The sequence below is a fragment of the Heterodontus francisci genome, chromosome 15 (assembly GCF_036365525.1).
Source record: "Heterodontus francisci isolate sHetFra1 chromosome 15, sHetFra1.hap1, whole genome shotgun sequence".
In the NCBI taxonomy this organism is placed as follows: domain Eukaryota; kingdom Metazoa; phylum Chordata; class Chondrichthyes; order Heterodontiformes; family Heterodontidae; genus Heterodontus; species Heterodontus francisci.
In genome coordinates, this window is record NC_090385.1 from 30776927 (window position 1) to 30793934 (window position 17008).

The window sequence follows — 17008 nt, forward strand, 5'->3', positions numbered from 1 at the left end:
CTTTCCTACCCACTCTATTGAGACCCCTCATAATTTTAATTAGGTCTGCCGTCAGCCATCTTTGTTCCAAAGAAAAAACCTTAGCCTATCCAATCTTTCCTCATAACTAAAATTCTCCAGTCCAGGCAACATCCTTGTCAACCTCCTCTGTATCCTCTCTAGTGCAATCACATCTTTACTATAGTGCAGTGACCAGAACTGCATGTGGTATTCCAGCTGTGGCCTAACCAGTGTTTTATACAGTTCCAACATATTCTATGCCTTGGCTAATGAAGGCAAGTATCCCATATGCTTTCTTGACCTTACCTACCAGTCCTACCTGCGACCTGTACCACCTAGAAGGACAAGGGCAGCAGATGCATGGGAACACCACCACCTGCAAGATCCCCTCCAAGCCACACACATCCTGACTTGGAACTATATCGCCGTTCCTGCATTGTTGCTGGGTCAAAATCCTGGAACTCCCTAACAGCACTGTTGGTGTACCTATCCCACTTGGACTGCCGCGGTTCAACAAGGCAGCTCACCACCACCTTCTAAAGGGCAATTAGGGATGGGCCATAAATGCTGGCCTAGCCAGTGATGCCCACATCCCATGAATGAATAAAAAAATTGTCCAGTCACCTGCAGGGATCTGTGGACATGGACTCCAAGGTCCCTCTGTGCATCTATACCTCTCACTATCCTACCATTTATTGTGTTTTCCCTTGCCTTATTAGCCTTCCCCAAATGCATTACCTCACACTTGTCCAGATTGATCTCCATTTACCACTGTTCTGCCCACCTGACGAATCCATTGATATCGTCCCACATGGCCAATTTTTGTATCATCTTCAAACTTTTCAATCATATCTCGTACATTCAAGTCCAAATTGTAGATATGTACCACAAAAAGCAAGAGACCTAATACTGAGCCCTGTGAAACCCCACTGGAAACAGCCTTCCAGTCACAAAAACACCCATCAACCATTACCCTTTGCTTCCTGCCTCTGAGCTAATTTTGGATCCAACTTGTCACTTTGCCTTAGATCCCATGGGCTTTTATTTGTGTGACCAGTCTGGCATGTGGGACTTCATTAAAAGTCTTGCTAAACATCCATATAGACTACATGAAACACACCAATCTCATCAACCTTTGTTATCGCCTCAAAAAATTCAATCATGTTAGTCAGATACGACCTTTCCTTAACAAATCTGTGCTGACTATCTTTGATTAATCCATGATTTTCTAAATTAAAATTTATCCTGTCCCTCAGAATTTTTTCCAATAATTTTCCCATCACTGAGGTTAGGCTGACTGGCCTGTAACCACTCAGTCTATCCCTTTCCCCCTTTTTAAACAATGGTACAACATTAGTTGTCTTCCAGTCCTCTGGCACCATGCCTGTAGCCAGAGAGGATTGGAAAATGATGGTCACAGTAAAGGTCTGCAAAGGAAATCCGACCAGAGCCTGAATGCCGGACCCATGTACTGATGTAAAGGCCTGCTACCCGATCCGACCCCGACAGGACCCGCGACATGTTTTGGGTTCAGGTCGGGTCAGGTCGCACTTCCAGGTCCGGCATTCGGGCTCAGGTTGAGTTTCCTTTGCAGACCTTTTGGTCACAGCCTCTGATATTGCTTCTCTTGCTTCCCTTAACAGCCTAGAATACATTTCACCTGGGCCTGGAGATGTTAAACCCCTTAATATTTCCTCTATCACTATGTTAATTGCATCTAATATTTCACACTCCTCCTCTCTGATTGCAATATCTGTCTTGTCCCTCTCTTTGTGAAATAGGGAGATTAATTATTATTAATTTTTATTTGTAGCATTAGAAACATTAGAACCCAAAATTGATACTATTCCTTGCTGTAAACTTGAACTCTGAAATTCCAGGGCACATTCGCACAAAATCACCCTCAGCATAAACATACCACAATTTCCCATATCCTGTCATGGCTGTTGCAGCTGAAAGCAACAAAGGTATAGCGTTTTATCAGTTATTCTTTTATGCTTGCATTCCTGATTATTTGCTTTGTGTGTGTGTGATTGTGTGTGTGTGTGTGAGGAGAGGGAGTTACTAATTTCCATCAGTGTCATTCAATATATTTCAGTATTACCTAATGATTTAGTAGAGGAGGGTATGTCTATCAGTCAGGCAAGTTTGCATATTGACCTAAAGTTATATATATTTTAGGGCTGCAACCTGAAAATAAAACCAGTCCTCTTCCTTATTGATTAATGTAAAACAGCTAAAACTCACATGTTCTATGCGATGTTTATTTCTGGCTATACTGAGCAGGTACTTGAGTGCAATTCCTTCAAAAGGCTATGACAGATTCTGACCACATGATGGCAACATTACACTTTTTTCCCCATTGGTAATTTATTTTCTAGCATCCTATAGTTTATGCTATTTGAGCAAGGCAACACACCTTGCTCGTGGATTCTTTTCAATTAAAGTACTCCAGGTAGAGCATCAAAGCACAAACTGGCCTCTCATATTTGCATTGCTCCACACAGCAAAAGCTAATCTGAAAATAAATGCAAAAAATATTGTACTTTGCTCCTGATAAACACAAGGGTGACATGAAATATTGAAACATGTGCAGTGTGTAGAACAAAGAGTAACATTGCTCTCGCTATATAATTATGCCCAGAAATATATTATAAAATATTAGTAGATCCCTGACGTCACTATTCAAAACCTTCATTTATGCCTTTGCTACCTTTAAACTATTCCAATGCAATCTTGGCTGGTCTCCCACATTCGATCCTCCATAAACTTGAGCTTTCTGGTCCATTTTCTAATGAAGTCCCATTCTCCTATCACCCCTGTGCTTTAATGTTGTAAAAAATCCCAAGGCGCTTCATGGGAAAGTTATCAAACAAAATTTGATGCCGAGCCACATAATGAGCTATTAGGACAGGTGTCATAAAACTTGGTCAAAGAGGTAAGTTTTGAGGAACATTTTCAAGGAGAAAAGAGAGATAGAGAATTGGAGAGGTTTAGGGAGAGAATTTCAGAGCTTTCAGTCTCATCAGCAGAAGGCATGGCCATCAATGGTGAAATGATTAAAATCAGAGATGCGCAAGGGACAGAACTGGAGGAGCGCAGATATCTCGGATGGTTGTGGGACTGGAGGAAGTTACAGAGATAGGAAGGTCATGGGGGGATTTGAAAACAAGTATGAGAATTTTAAAAAGGTGTTGCCAGGAGCCAACATAGGTCAGCGAACACAGGTGTGAGGAGTGAATGGGACTTGGTGCAGTTTAAGATATGGGCAGCAGAGTTTTGGATGAGCTTAAGTTTATGGAGGGTAGAATGTGGGAGACCTGCCAGAAGTGCATTGGAATAGTCAAGCCTAGAGTAATAAAGGCATAAATGAGGGTTTCAACAGCAAATGAGTTGAGACAAGAACAGAGTCAGGCGACGTTACTGAGGTGAAAATAGGCATTCATAGTTTTACTTAAAAGGGATGCTTACCACTTAAAGGGATACTCCCCATTTCATGTTCACTTGCTGCTGGAACTTTGAAGAGGAAATCTGAAACACATTGGCAGACTTTCTGGGATACATTGGCAAGACTGCAGCAACACTTGAGCAACATTTATTCCAGAAATGTTTTGAAGACCTCACCATAAAAGAGTAAGTGCTGTGCTATTCCACCTTACTGGACACCTTATAGGAGAAAGAAAGTACTTGGTCATGGGCATCTTGCTAGTGGTTCCCCTTGGTCTGCAGGAGGACATGAGGCCAGGCAGAGCAGCACCAGCTGCTGCAGGTAAGAGGGACAGGAGGGTGAGGAAGGCGCGTGGGGTACTTCCTCACCGTGGGTGCAGGTCACCTCTCCTCCTTTGAACATCCTCCACTAGGACTTCTAGTGCTGCACCCGAGAGCCTGCGAGCCCTCTCCCTCAGTCCCTGAGCCAGGCGGCAATATGCTGTTGTGTACCAGCCAGAACACTCCACACCTTCAATGGAAGTGGGTGCGAGGAGCCCACATATACTGCTCCATGAAAATTGTGTCTAATCAGCACTTGAGTTCTAAACTTTCAGGTTTCTAGCCTGCACGTTCAGGCAAATTCAAATTATGGTAATCAGCAATTAGAACCAAAATTGTATGCTAAGTCCAGACTTTCAAACAGGCTAGTCTTATTCCCACTGTACCCAATATAGTGCCTGTTTTTACCCTTTGGCCAAAATAATCTTCTATGAGTCTTTCTTTCTGCTGATGTCAATTCAGACTTTTGACTCTTTCAGGCTTAATAACTCCACCCAACCAGTTGTTTCTCCTGGTATCAGTCTTCACTGCTTAAACAAAAATGAACCAAAATCAGAAATCAAAAATAAAAAGATAAAAGCCAAATATTACAAAGGAGTATTTATGGTGAATCTTCTGCTTTTGTATATAAAAAGAGTGGTAAGAAAAGGCTTCACCGTGAAAGGGTAAGTGCTGTGCTATTCCACCTTACAGGAGTCACTCTGAGAAAGGAAGTACTTGGTCATGGGCATCTTGCTAGCAGTTCCCCTTGGTCTGCAGGAGGAATGGGAGGATATGAGGCCAGGCAGAGCAGCACCAGCTGCTGCAGGTAAGAGGAACAGGTGAATCTTCTGCTTTTGTATATAAAAAGAGAGGTAAGAAAAGGCCCAATAATACTCACCCTAATCCTATACAACCTCATGCACTATTCTCCCCAAACAGTAATAAAGCTAACTCCTGGAAAGACAGAGGAAGAAACGCTGGTTAATTTCGGGAAAAGCTCTGGGAAATTGCTCACCAATTGCTGAAGACAATCTCTAGAGATCAAGATTATCCATAACATGTTGCTCTGCTTACTTAAACTAAACCCTCACCCTGGTATATTGCATTTTCCTTAGAAATCTAGGATTATACTGGACCAGGAACAACCATGCCTATCTATCAGCCTTGTCCCAAAGGTCAAAGACTTCTTATCCCAATTTACCTTTGATATCCCTCAATCTCACTGTGTGTCAGAAAAATATCCACCATCATCTTAAAATTGATCACGTTCTCTTCTTTCACTGCCTCTCTGGTTACTTGTCAGATACATTTACCAGCTTCAGCAAGAGGTTATATTTGTGAGTGCAATTTACTGAAAGACATAGTACATCTCTTCCCACCCGAAAAAAAAAACTGTGACATAGCAACCTCTAGGGATTTGATTTTTTTTCTGAAAGATAGAGGGGAGAGTTCTACATAGAGGCTACAGTTTCATGTCAGTAACTTGTGAACATGCGAATTAGGAGCAGAAGCAGGCCCCTTGAGCCTGCTCCACCATTCAATAAGTTAATGGCTGAACTGAACTTGTTATTGAAGGAGCTAGCTTTTCATTTGTTTTTCAATATAGGATCTACTAATATCTAAAAAAGAAATCATACAAAAATATTAATTGATACCTGTACAGAAAAATGTTTTTTTTTTGTGAAACACTTTTCCCATATTTAAAATGTAGAAAATTGGATAAATAGTGCAAAATTTATTCCCTCCTGTGTCAGGTAGTTAGAGATACTGCACTGAAACAGGCCCTTCGGCCCACCGAGTCTGTGCCGACCATCAACCAACCATTTATACTAATACTACACTAATTCCATATTCCTACCACATCCCCACCTGTCCCTATATTTCCCTACCACCTACCTATACTAGGGGCAATTTACCTATCAACCTGCAAGTCTTTTGGCATATGGGAGGAAACCCACGCAGACACAGGGAGAACTTGCAAACTCCACACAGGCAGTACCCAGATCGCTGGAGCTGTGAGGCTGCGGTGCTAACCACTGTGCCATTCAATTTTCCCTCCCAGGGGCATCACTTACGGCCAACCTGTTCCCAATCATTGTCCATACACACGCTTCTTTCAGCAAACTACAACCAGCCCACCTGAAATTAGCTTTCAGCATAATAATGGAGTTCAGTTAACAGTAAAAGTGCATGAACATACAATTCATTTTGTGTATTATGAATAGGTTAGTCTAGAGCCAGTGCCTTTTCCATTAAATTCCACGTAAGTGTTAAAATTCCATGTGCGTGACTAAATTACCTGTTTCGAATGAAATTGTGCATTGCAGAAAGTGTTCGCTAACCAAAAAGGTCAAACACCCTATTTTGAAATAAAAGATTGTTCCTTTGGCAATGATCCCTGTTAATCAGGATTGAACAGTGAATTCAAAAAGCAGCTAAAACACAATTATTGGTCATCAGAATTTTAAATTATTGGTATTCGGTAAGATAAATGACCTCAGTCAAAAGCTGCAGTATCCATTATATACCCATTCCCATTTCCTCTCTGTTTCTTTAGTTGAAAATAAAACACACACAGGAAGAAATCGGAAACAGACTACTGGACTTGAGATGACTGAAAGCAAGAGGGGGCGGTAGTGGGCATTGAATCAACGGGGGCCTTTATGACGGTTCAGAAGACGCAGGGAATGTCCGCCAGGCAATTTGCAATGCAGAAACGGTGCAGGTAGCCCCATTGATGTGGCTTCACATCTGAAGTTTGTCCCTGCTGCAAACAAGCCCAGTCCATGCTTTAATTGACGTCAGCGTAGAGGAGCTGAAGAGAAGGAAGGGAAGGAGGGGATATTACGAAATGGGAGACTGTGTCTTCAAATTGCAATGTATATAATTTCAGAAATGACTATGCAAAATTGACGAGACTCATCAAATATTATACCTGGTATATTCCATGGCACGCTAAACAGATGTGCTTTCATATCAGCCTGGTGTTGATCTTCCCCCGTTTGCAACGTTTGGAAATGAAGACAGAGAATCAGAAATGCAAATAATAATTCGCTGAACTATTTGAAGGCTCTGGGAGTCTGACTCGGCCTGTAAATCAGCATTGCAGTTTGTTAGCAGCGAACCAATGCGCAGACTCGAATCATGCAGACAGCCACCCATTGAAAACAACCGAGAACCGACAGCAGACCAAACAGAACAAAAGGTTGATTCCTAAAATATTGTTTATTTTAATCCAATTTACCTTTTGCAAAAAGGCTGGTAATGTTGTTTACAGTAATACGTAACCATATCAAAATAATTCGATCTCAGCAGATAAATAGGCTATCAGACACTTGACAGTGCAGGAAGTGGCATTATGTTCTTCAAAAATCACTTTCGGTTGATAAAGTGCAATTTTAAGGATGAGGGAGGGGTGGTGGTGGTAGGAAAGGAAACATTTGTCCCAACAAACCTCCTCGGATAGGTTCTAAACCATTGGCAAATACTGAGTGCTGAATTGAAGTACTGAGTGTCCAACTCCTTATTAAAAGGAGCGGATATTGGCAAAAGTGCTTCTGCAATTGTCTTTTCTAATGGAACGACAGGATTGCAAAGTGCACGGGAACTCCTGTTTATCTGGCTATTTCTGGCTAGTAATCAAATGGTATTACATTTCATTTACTGTTTGTAGTAATTTATTAATTTTTTAAAACTGCCATTTTGACTGGACCCTCCCCCTACCCCACCCCAAAGGCAGTGACTAGTTGGCAAGGGGCTTCGCAATTTGAGGTATTGGTCTCCAGTATGGAAAAATAGAGATATATTCCAAATAAACATCATATACTTTTGAAATGAGCCACAATAAAGGACGACTATGTGCTTGAAATTAAAGCTGTGCTGCTGCAGAATAACACGAGTGTACCGTTCATTGCAGCTGTTCACACTACATCCAGGGATCAATTGGCAAATACAGTAAATCATTCTGACGCGCTAATAAAATCCTGCCCAATAATATGCAATATTTAGATTGGCTTTGAAAGATTAAATCTACGGTATAGAATTGAAAACAAAATCCCGTCACAGTTTAAATTTCGTCAGACCTTCAACTAATAAATAATAGATATAAATACATGTTCGATGGATAGATAAATAAATCATTTCATTTTATTACTGCCGATTAGATAGATGGATATTTCAGGACGTTTAGAACTCTGGGCTCCAGGTAGCTTAAAGTGCATCACATGTGATCAGTGCTTGAAACTTGGGGAAAGTTGCCATTGGCGCTCCTGGACTACAAGGGATGGCCAAATTGATCATTGGAACATTCCAACAACATCTGCCTTTTCCAGATCTTCGCCTGTATCTTCAAGTCCCACATCTTTTCAAAAAGAACACTTTTCCCCCCACACAGGGTTATTTCATCAGTAGATATGTTGTATCTATATATTTATACGCGTACCAAGGTCGCATTTGTCCCGTCTCTAAAATGCTGCAGCTTTAATTGTATGTTTTGGAGTTTATAATCATGACTCTACGGAAAACCGCTGGGGGCGCAAATAATGTTCAACTACTGACGTGAGAAAAGACAGCCCTCAAAAGTACACCTTCCCTTAATGATAATGTTTTAAATAGCGAGTAATGTGGTTTTTTAAATAACTTCCAGTAAAAAAATAAAAATTACAAATAATAATTATTTTAAAAATAAAATCCCACGAAACAGAAGACACTATACGTCACTAGACGACCTTGGTCTAAATGAAAAATTAGATGGGATACAGCCACAGCAAGCCACCCAGAGCGACTTCTGGATATCAGGGTTACGGTATGCATAAATGATAGGATTAATGACAGAATTGCAGGTCGCTGGGAGGACTGTGACATAGGTGTAGATCAGCGGGTAACTAGAGTCTGCAATCAAGCAGTAGATTGCAAAGGGGATCCAGCAAGCAGCGAAGGTGCCCAGGATGACAGATAAAGTCGAGATCCCTTTCCTGGTGGAGGTGGTGGAGGTGGCCACGAAGTGATACTGCACGGCGATCTGTTGGGCATGCCTGAAGGCTATTTTGCAGATTTGAACGTAGAGTTGCAACATTAGGGCGAATATCAGCAAAAATGAAACCGAGAGGACGGCGGCGTTGTTTTTGGTGATTGGTTTGATAACACTACAGGACGTCTCGTCCTCTAAGCAGTTCCAGCCCGCGATGGGCAATGATCCCAGACTGATGCATGTGACCCATATAAGGAAAAGCATCAGGTAGGTGAAAGTCGTGGTTCTCTCCGTGTGATATGTCAGGGCGTTATACAGAGACAAATAACGGTCGATAGTGATGGCCAGCAAATTGCAGACTGATGCCGAGAAGGAGGCTATCAGGAGCGCAGCCGAGACCAGTCTAGCGGCTTCGAAGTTCAGCAAGTAGAGAAAAATAAAATTGAGGATCAAGCCCACTCCTCCGAGGAGATCAGCTAAAGCCAAGCTCCCGATCAGGATGAACATTGGAGTCCTGAGAGTCGGCGTGTAGAAGATTACAGCCACCACGATGGCATTCTCGCAGGAGATAACAGTCCCCACGACACATAGGGCGATGTCCCAAGGATTGACTGTTTCCGTGGGTAGGTCGGAGGTTGTGAGTGAGGAGTTCTCTGAGGAGAGCCAGCTCGGGGACTGCTTCGAGCTATTCCGGGTCTGATCATTCATAACTGGAGGCATGGAAAGCATAATCTGAAGGGAGGAAGGAACAAAGCACATATAGTTCAAAGACAAATGGACAAGACATTCAAAATACACCCATTTGCAAATAATCAAGCCCGTGATGCAGCGAGTTGTGTGTTAAGTGGCTAGCATTTGTTAACAGTTTATCCCACATAAAAGAATATCCGTTTAAAAAGATCTCACTATTACATAACAACTGGCAGCTCTCAATGCTGCGAATTCACTTATAACTACTCACTGCAGTAGCAATGAGGTAGACCCCCTTCAGTGTGCATCGTAAACGTGATTATGTGTATGGTGGGAAAAGAGCTAAAATAACTAACGCAGTTTACTTTTAACTAAATGATTGCATTAGCAAGGACAGATTTAATCGACAATTTGAAAAAGCAATAAAGATTTTCAAATCCAGAGAGCAAAAATCAATTTAAAAGACAAATAAATAGCCTCTCACACACTTGTACAGATATTGTACGGTACTATAATCACAACATATCACAAAGGCATAGTTAGACCTAATCACAAGTACAGAAAATATACCGATACTTCATATTTAAGAGAAAAACTGATACTTTTGCTAACATTTTAAAGTCTTAAATCGTAAATCACATAACCAATTTCCTCATCTTAATGTAACCTCAGAATGGAAATAGAGTTAGCAGTCTTCTTTAATGAAATCTAACGCTATATTGTTTGACATGTTACTCTTCACCATCTATGTAGCCTCCAAGGGTTACACAATGCTATAACAATGCAATAAAGGCAGCAACTGGACCAAGATTCCTACCGGTTCTTGTGCTCCTTCCTCGGTGCTGGTAGACTGGGTTTTAGTCCGATGTAAGGATCTTTGCTCCGGATTGCAGGTTTATTCTGTGGCTGACATTGCTAATCAAACGCTAGATTTGGTGAATTAAATGTGGTTAATGCGATGCCCCAGTAGGGTGGTGATAAATCTCAGCTCTGACGTCAAAAATGTACACTTATTGTGATCAGCACGCTGACTGAATCACAGGCTGTGTGATGGGAATATGAAACAGATCCACGCACGCACACACACACACAGCAGTACAGCCCGAGCTTCATTCACAAGATTTCTAACCAGACGCCCATCCTCTGCAGACACCTCCAAGGTCATTGAAACGAGCCAGGTACCAAATACATCATCTCCAGGAATAGCTCCCGCCCAGAATACCAGGGGAACCAATTCACACCCTTTAATTTTGCAGGGTCTGTGTCTGCTTGCTTTTGTTAAAAAATGAATATACACACCTTAAAACCTATTGGGTGCTGCACAAAATTCAACAGTACGGTGTAAAGGGACGAAACCATGTTGCTCGCGCTCATTCGGAGTCCATTATTGTGAATTGGTATTTTTACAGGTAATAAAAGATTTAGAAGTTAGCAAACTCGAATGCTCGATGATAGGGAAGGAATACTAATGGTATTTACGGTGAAAGCAGGCTACTTTTACTTTCAGGTTAACCCTAGTCTAGGATCCAGTTAATCCATGCCTTTTAGTAATGGATGAGGGAGCCTTCCTCCCTCCCTGCTTCTCGGACAGAACCGCGCCGACAAAAGCTACCTAACCAGACCCCTCGAAGCCTGTGCCCCTCGCATAGTTGCGGAGCAGAGACAAACAATGTAGTAAATAAAGTCTATATACGAAAAATATCGGACCAGTGTATTTGGACAGACTACCTTCAAACATTCTGAATAAACCACGCTTCAATCATCACAATGAATGCCTATAAGATTGAAGATTAAATATAAATTCTGCAGAAGACGCAGAAGAAATATTTTCTCTATGCAAATTTATTTTTAGATACATGGGTCCGCAGTCTAGTGAGCTCGGCTTCTAGTTAAAGGGAGGGGGCAGAAATATTCATTTACACGCAAAGGCGACGCATTATAAACAGTTAAAGCATTATAGACAGATAGGATATATAAACTGTCAAGTTGGTCGAGATATAGGTTAGTAGGTAAGATCAAATCTTTGTTTTGATCGTTTTATGCTCAATCTAGCTAGTTGATAAGGTTACAATCTTTAAATACCGTAGCGGAATAGATTAAAAAAAAATCTGAGCGTTTCCAGCGACCTCTGTGGTGCAAATTAATTGACTTTGTTAAAAATTGATGGTCTGAAAAAAATCACATCTGGAGAGAAAGAAGAGGGAAAAGCACTGAAACGGTTTAAAGGATGAGCCTTCTCACGAGTAAGGAATTGTACACTGCTTGTGTTACTTATTTTCATTATACCAATAAAGCTAGAGTAGCAGATTATCATAAATGCTGCTTGCAATTTGCTCCATTGACTAAGAATTGTTGAATCAACTGATTTGAAGAACTATCAGATATTACAAGCATCTCTGATCAATGAAAATACTGCTGAAATGTTACAATGCTCCCATATTATCGTCAAACCTTCCTTTCACCATACTTTCACCCCTGTTCCTTAACTGTTTTTACGATCATTCCTGAAATAATTAAACTGTTTCCATACTTTGTTCTCACTGTTGTGCACGAAAGGAAAATGTGATCAAAATTCTAACAGCCTAACTTGTCTATTTAATAATTTCGCAAACTATTTGCTTCTGTTATTCCATTGCTCTTCTCAGAGGTTTTGGTGCTTCTTTTCCTTCTCAGATTCATTCTTATTTGCTTTATCTTTGTATCTCACTTTTATTCCTCTCTTATTTTTCTTTGCATCTCTGCCTGGTTTATCTCACCTCCCCCTGTTTTTCTTTGGTTTTCTCTCTGATTTCTGTTTTCCTGTTCTTTGTTTTCGTCTCCATCGTTTATTTCACTTCTATTTATTCTGCCACGTTTGTCCTGCATTTTCATTCTAACTCATGTTTTTCTTAACCCCTCTCTTATTCCTTTTCCTTTTCTCATTGTTTCTGCTTACTTTAGTCCTCCTCCTGCAATCTATTTTTCTCTTTTATTCCCAACTTTGTTTTTCTTTGCTCCCCTCTCATTTCTCCTATGCTTTCTTTGTTCTTTCTAGCCTCACAATCAATATTTCATCATTTTCTTTCCTTCTTTCTCTCTTATTTTTTCTCCTGTTTTCCTTCACTTCTTTTTGTCTATAACTATGTTTGCTGCCAGCCTTAATTCCTAAGAGATATTAATATTTACCCCAAACTAGCATTCAGTGTGCATGCTGCATCAAAAAAACATTGACATCATATATAATACACCAAACTGCACATTTTCTCTGTAAATGTTAAAAGCATTTTTTTCTAATTTGGTAGTTATCAGCAAAGCTGTATTATAGTTGAGTCAGTGTTCTGACAGAATGTGAGAATCCCTATACTGACATAAGTACTGTCGGTTATAAGATTCTTTAGTTCAAAAGAATTCTCACCATAATATTTTTGTCAACTCTCTTGCATCTTGCTTTAACATTATATCAAATTTTTGAATTTTATTTTCACAGAACTACTGTGTTCTTTTGTTCAGCTAACTTGGGTAATAGGCTGCCTTTATTCTAAAAATATTAATTATCTGATTCCAAATTTCATGAGCATTCCTGTGTCAATTAGGTGCATTGATTCAGATTGGGAATCCCACTGTTCTACCAAGAATTCATTATTCGCCCTGTTTCCTTTTCAATGATATAGTAAAGGTACAGCTGGAGCACTACTTCAAGGTAACCCATGATAGTAGGATGAGGCATGGCCAAATACTGGAGCTACATCTGGTTTTTACATCTGATCAGTATAAAAAGCAAGGAAAGTAGAAGAAAATGAGCAAAGAAAGATAAATAAAATGGTACTGTAAAGCAGATAAACCAAAATGGAAACACTTGTCAAATTTCTATTTTTTTATTTATTTTTTGTCACTATTATGTCACTCAACGTACAAAGAGTGAGAAATCAAAAGAGGGAATCAGCAACAAAGTAAGAGAGTAAGCAGCACAAACAAAAGCCATTGGAATATTCAAGAAACTAAGTAAAATAGAAGAGTAGGTGAGAAATTAGGAATCTGTGCAGTCTCTCTTAATTGCAACATTGGAAGCATGGATGTAGGAAAAGTGTGTAGGATGGCATATTTGCAGCTTAGGAACTGTCATCAGGAGGTGGCAACCCAAAAGAAGCAGCAAATTACAGCTGTCACTTAAAACCTAATGGTTAGCGTTTAGTGATTATAGGTGTAAGACCGCTCTGTCAGCCAGAAAGGGAGTGAAAATCACTGCTTCCACATGCTATTTGATCAGATAAAACTGACCTGGGTGTAATTGATGCTGACTTAGGGTGACTAAATGTGAAAATGTCCCGGATCTAGCAACCCTATGGTATGGTATGGCATCAAGGAGCCCTAGCAAAACTGGAGTCAATGGTAATCAGGGGGAAAACTCTCCATTGGTTGGAGTCATTCCTATCACAAAGAAAGATGGTTGTGGTTGTTGGAGGTCAATCATCTGAGCTCCAGGACATCACTGCAGGAGTTCCTCAGGATAATGTCCTAGGCCCAACCATCTTCAGCTGCTTCATCAATGACCTTCCTTCAATCATAAGGTCAGAAGTGGGGATGTTTGCTGATGATTGCACAATGTTCAGCACCATTCGCGACTCCTCAGATACTGAAGCAGTCCGTGTAGAAATGTAGCAAGACTTGGACAATATCCAGGCTTGGGCTGATAAGTGTCAAGTAACATTCGCACCACACAAGTGTTAGGTAATGACCGTCTCCAACAGTCATCTAACCATCTCACTTTGACATTCAATGGCATTACAATTGCTGACTCCCCCACTGTCAACATCCTGTGGGGTTACCATTGATCAGAAACTGAACTGGAGTAGCCATATAAATACCGTGGCTACAAGAGCAGGTCTGAGACTAGGAATCCTGCAGTGAGTAACTCACCTCCTGACTTCCCAAAGCCTGTCCACCATCTACAAGGCACAAGTCAGGTGTGTGATGGAATACTGTCCACTTGCCTGGATGCGTGCAGCTCCAACAACACTCAAGAAGCTCGACACCATCCAGGACAAAGCAACCTACTTGATTGGCACCCCATTCACAAACATTTATTCCCTCCACCACCAACGCACAGTGGCAGCAGTGTGTACCATCTACAAGATGCACTGCAGCACTGCACCAAGGCTCCTTAGACAGCATCTTCCAAATCTGTGACCTCTACCACCTAGACAGACAAGGGCAACAGATGCATGGGAACACCACCACCTTCAAGTTCCCCTCCAAGCCACACATCATCCTAACTTGGAACTATATCGCCGTTCCTTCACTTTCAATGCGTCAAAATCTTGGAACTTCCTAACAGCATTGTGGGTGTACTTACCCCACATGGACTGCAGCGGTTCAAGAAGGCATCTCACCACCACCTTCTCAAGGGTAATTAGGGATGGGCAATAAATGCTGGCTTAGCCAGCGATGCCCACATCCCAGGAATGAACAAAAAAAAACCTCTTTGTTGAACATTAAAAATAAGAAAGAAAATACTTACTTGAACCTTAATTTTGAATTGAATGGTTTGAGTGAGGATGCAGTTATTCCAAGATCAACTATAGTTTGGTCAGAAGCAGAATAAAATATTCTGTAGCAGTTTGGTACAACTGAGTGGCTTGCTGGACAATTTCAGAGGGCAGTTAAGAATCAACCACATTGCTGTGGGTCTGGAGTCACATGTAGGCCAGATCAGGTAAGGACAGCAGATTTCCTTCCCTAAAGGACATTAGTAAAGCAGATGGATTTTTACAACAATTTGATTGTTTCATGGTCACCATTACTGAGGGGAGCTTTTAATTTACTAATCAATTGAATTTAAACTCCACCCGTTACCATGGTGGGATTTGTACTCGTGTCCCCAAAGCATTAGTCAGGGCCTCTGGATTACACCACTTTCCCAAGGCCAAATAGGGATAGGCAACAAATGCTGGCCTTCCCAGCGACTTTCACATTCCAGGAAAGAATGTAAAAAAAACTCTACCATACCTCAACAATGGAAGTAAAATTGAGATTTTTTTCTCTAATTTGTGACTATCAAATATAGTAAAAATATAGTAACTGGGAGGAAGTATTCTGCTCTATACATTACACTGACCATTTGTATTATATACTATAAAAAGCGGGCAGATTTATCCTGGTCATTATATGCAGCAACATCATAAATTAATTCAAAAAGAATGGTCCCAAAAGTCTGCAGACTGGCATCAACAACAATTTGCATTTATATAGCACCTTTAATACAATAAAATGTCCCAAGACACTTTGAAGAAGTGTCATGGAACAAAATTTGATACTAAGCCACATAAAGAGGTATTAGGCCAGATGACCAAAAGCTTAGTCAAAGAAATAAGGAGTGTCTTAAAGGGAAAAAGAGAGGCAGAGAGGTGGAGATATATATATATATAGAGAGAGAGATAAAGAGTTTAGGGCTTAGGCAGTTGAAGACATTGCTGCTCATAATAGTGATTAAAATTGGGAATGCTTGAGAGGCTAGAATTGGCAGAGTACAGAAATCTAGGGGGATTGCAGGGCTAAAGGAGATTAGAGAGATAGGGAGGAGGAGCAAAACAAAAATGAGAATTTTAAAATCGAGGCGTTTCTTGATTGGGAGCCAATGTAGATTAGCAAACACTGGGGTAAAGGCTGAGAGGGATTTGGTGCAAGTTAGGACCTGGGCAGGAGAGTTTTGAATGAGCTCAAGTATATGGAGGGTAGAATGTGGGAGGCTGGCCAGAAGCGCATTGGAATAATCAAGTTTAGAGGTAACAAGGGGACGAATGAGAGTTTAAGCAGCATATGAGTTGAGGCAAGGGAGGAGTTGGGAAATGCTATAGCGGTGGAAATATGCAGTCTTAGTGAAGATACAGTTGTGTGGTAAGAAGCTCATCTTGGTGTCAAATATAATGTCAAGGTTGTAAACAGACTGCTTCAGCCTCAGATAGTTGGCAGAGAGAGGGATGGAGTCAATGGCGAGGGAACTCAGTTTGTGATGGGGACCGAAAATAATGGCTTCTGTCTTTCCAATATTTAATGGCAAGAAATTTCTGCACATCCACTACTGGATGTCGATCAAGCAGTCCATTAGTGTACATATGGAAACTGACACCATGATTTTGGATGATGTCATTGAGGGGTAGCATGTAGATGAGAAAAATGATTGGCGGAAGGATAGATCCTTGTAGAATACCAAAGGTAATGGTGCAGGAGGGAGAACAGAAGCCATTGCAAGTGTTGCTGTGGCTATGAGGGGATAAGAATGGAACCAGGCAAATGTAATCCCACCTAGCTGAATGACAGTGGAGAGGTGTTGGAGCAGAATTTTATGGTCAACCATTTCAAAGGTTGCAGATAGGTCAAGGAGGACAAGGTAGGATAGTTTACCTTTGTCACAGTTGACTATGATGTAATTTGTGACTTTGGTAAGTGCTGTGTTGGCACTATTACGGGGGTGGGAACTCGATTGTAGGGATTTAAACAAGAAGTTCTGAGAAAGATAGGCACATATTTGGGAAATGACAACATATTCAAGGACTTTGGAGAGGGAAGGGAGATTCACTAATGTCCTTTAGGGAAAGTAATCTGTCCTTACCTGGTCTGACT

The 17008-nt window shown here is 41.0% G+C and overlaps 1 protein-coding gene and 1 long non-coding RNA gene across 2 annotated transcripts in view; one reads left to right on the forward strand and one right to left on the reverse strand.

Moving 5' to 3' along the window:
• The first annotated feature begins 6420 nt into the window (after positions 1-6420).
• LOC137377575 (uncharacterized) overlaps positions 6421-17008 on the forward strand; it is a 67721-nt gene continuing 57133 nt past the window's right edge. Inside the window, exon 1 of the long non-coding RNA XR_010976443.1 lies at positions 6421-6955. This is a non-coding gene — a long non-coding RNA (uncharacterized lncRNA). The remainder of the gene's footprint in view (positions 6956-17008) is intronic.
• Positions 6970-10340, reverse strand: LOC137377574 (G-protein coupled receptor 12-like). Its single transcript, XM_068047337.1, has 2 exons — positions 10227-10340; positions 6970-9451 (listed from the first exon to the last, which is right to left on the reverse strand). Exon 2 carries the CDS (start codon positions 9446-9448, stop codon positions 8459-8461), a length of 990 nt encoding a protein of 329 aa, XP_067903438.1. The 5' UTR covers positions 9449-9451; positions 10227-10340; the 3' UTR covers positions 6970-8458.